General features: G+C 45.8%; 1 protein-coding gene across 1 annotated transcript; it reads left to right on the forward strand.

Annotated features, from left to right (window-relative positions):
- Positions 1-1,901: 1,901 nt before the first annotated feature.
- LOC103250552 (60S ribosomal protein L26-like) lies at positions 1,902-2,346 on the forward strand. Its single transcript, XM_008049143.1, has one exon. It carries the CDS (start codon positions 1,902-1,904, stop codon positions 2,340-2,342), a length of 441 nt encoding a protein of 146 aa, XP_008047334.1. The 3' UTR covers positions 2,343-2,346.
- Positions 2,347-2,677: the final 331 nt, after the last annotated feature.

Consider the following 2,677-nt stretch of genomic DNA (forward strand, 5'->3'; position numbering starts at 1 on the left):
CTGAATGTAGCCTACTTGTGTAGTTGATCCTCACTTGTACCCTATATCTCTATAATAATAAAATAAAATAAAATAAAGAAAAAGTGTCCTCTGGGTCAGATGTAGTGATTCATCCCTGTAATCCCAGCACTTTGGGAGGCAGAAGTGGGAGGATTGCTTGAGTCCAGGAGTTTGAGACCAGCCTAGGCACTATAGTGAGACCTCATCTCTTCAAAAATAAAAATAAAAAAGTTAGCTAGGCATGGTGGCACAAGCTTGTAGTCTCAGCTACTAGGGAGGCTGAGGTGGAAGGATTCCTGAGCTCAGGGAGTTGAGGCTGCAGTGAGCCCTGATCATACCACTGCACTCCAGCCTGGACAACAGCATAAGACCCTGTTTTTTTTTTCCCAAGTGTTCTCTGTACACTGAGTAATTGTTTTTTCTTTTTTGAGTCGGAGTCTCATTCTGTTGCCCAGGCTGGAGTGTAGTGGCACATTCACGGCCACCACAGCCTCAACCTGCTGGGCTCAGGCTATCCTTCCACCTCAGCCTTCCAAGTAGCTGGAACCACAGGTAAGTACCGCTACATTCAGCTAATTTTTTGATTTATTATAGAGATGAAGTCTCGCCATGTTGCCCAGGCTGGCCTCAAACCCTTGGAATCAGGCAATCCTTTCACCTCCACCTCCCAAAGTGCTGGGATTACAGGTGTGAGCCACTATGCTCGGCTTACACTGAGGATTTTTTTTCTTTGAGTTAGATTCTCACTCTGTTACTCAGGCTGGAGTGCAGTGGCATGCTCACGGCCACTGTAGCCTCGACCTGCTAGGCTTAGTTGATCCCTCTGCTTCAGCTTGCCAAGTAGCTGGAACTACAGGCACACGCCACCCTTCCTGGCTAATTTTTAAAAATGTATTTATTGAAGAAATGAGGTCTCACCAAGTTGCTCAGGCTTGTCTTGAACCTGTGGGCTCAGGCAATCCTTTCACCTCGGCCTCCCAAAGTGCTGGGATTATAGGCATGAGTCATTGCTTCCAGCCTACACTGAGGATTCTTAAAAGAACTAATATTGAAGAAAGAACGATTGACTCTCATCATCTTGCAAACCCCTAATTAATTAATGGGTCCAGTCAATGGTTATTTAGGGCCACAAAGAAACAGAGAGAGAGAGAGAGATACAGAGACAGAGACAGACATACTTGCCTCCATTTTCTTGACCCAAAATGAAACTTCACACACACACACACACAGACCCACAGCACACATGCACAGATGCAGGCACACACACTGGCATATGGAAACAGCAAATAGAGTCATATGCAGGCAGTCACCCAGAGACACCCAGGACAGTGACTCACAGACACTCACAGACACACAGGTTATACCAAGATCCATATACTATACAGAGACACACAGCCTATGAACATAGACATGGGCGGAGTCACACACAAGCTAATATACAGTGATACCAAACACAGGCCTGTGCAGACACAGCCATACAGATACACACACAGAGATACACACACACAAACAGAGGTAGTGAGAAACAAAGGAGCATGCACCTCCACACCTGGCCAAAGAAATTCTCCTAAAACACACTGTACTGTCAGATACAGGCTATGGTCATGCACATCCAGTGACATACAATGTCTCTTTTGGGGGTGCAGCAGTCATAGGTGATCACTGCTAGATCCATGGTTTCATTAGAAGCTGAGCTAGAGTTCTGCCTGATGAATTAAATGAAGTAAAGAGAAGGACAAAACAGAGGACCACAATTATGGATTCTAGAAGTTGAGCTGAGTAAGGAGGGAAGTGAGGATATAAGACAGATGTAAAACACTGAAAAGGTAGTAGGGTCAATAAATTGTAGTTACATAGGTCTTTCTCTTTTTGTAGCCATCGCCAAAGCGTCAGTGGCCTAAATGAAGTTCAATCCCTTTGTGACTTCAGACCAAAGCAAGAACTGCAAAAAGCATTTCAATGCGCCCTCCCACATTCACAGGAAAATTATGTCTTCCCTTCTCTCCAAAGCACTGAGACAGAAGGGCAAAAATGTTCCATCCGTGCCCATCCGAAAAGATGATGAAGTTCAGGTTGTGCGAGGACACTATAAAGGTCAGCAAATTGGCAAAGTAGTCCAGGTTTACACAGAAAAATATGTCATCTACATTGAATGGGTGCAGCGGGAAAAGGCAAATGGCACAAATGTCCATGTGGGCATTCATCCCAGCAAGGTGGTTATCACTAGGTTAAAACTGGACAAAGACCACAAAAAAATCCTTGAAGAGAAAGCCAAGTCTCGCCAAGTAGGAAAGGAAAAAGGCAAATACAAGAAAGAGACCATTGAGAAGATGCAGGAATAATGTAATCTTACACACACCTTCCATTAAAACCTGCTAACAGGCTGGGCTCGGTGGCTCAGCCTGTAATCCCGTGCTTTGGGAGGCCGAGGTGAGTGGATTGCCTGAGTCCGTGGGTTCGAGACCCGCCTGGGCAACTTGGCGAGACCTCATCTCTACAATAAATCAAAAAATTGGCCAGGCGTGGTAGCACACGCCTGTAGTTCCAGCTACTTGGAAGGCTGAGGTGGAAGGATCGCCGGAGCCCAGCAGGTCGAGGCTGCAGTGACTGGGAGCGGCCACTGCACTCCAGTCTGGGCAACAGAGTGAGACTCTAACTTGGAAAATAAATAAATAAA

The sequence above is a fragment of the Carlito syrichta genome, unplaced genomic scaffold, assembly GCF_000164805.1.
Source record: "Carlito syrichta isolate Samal-C Ts95f unplaced genomic scaffold, Tarsius_syrichta-2.0.1 Scaffold130595, whole genome shotgun sequence".
Lineage (NCBI taxonomy): Eukaryota > Metazoa > Chordata > Mammalia > Primates > Tarsiidae > Carlito > Carlito syrichta.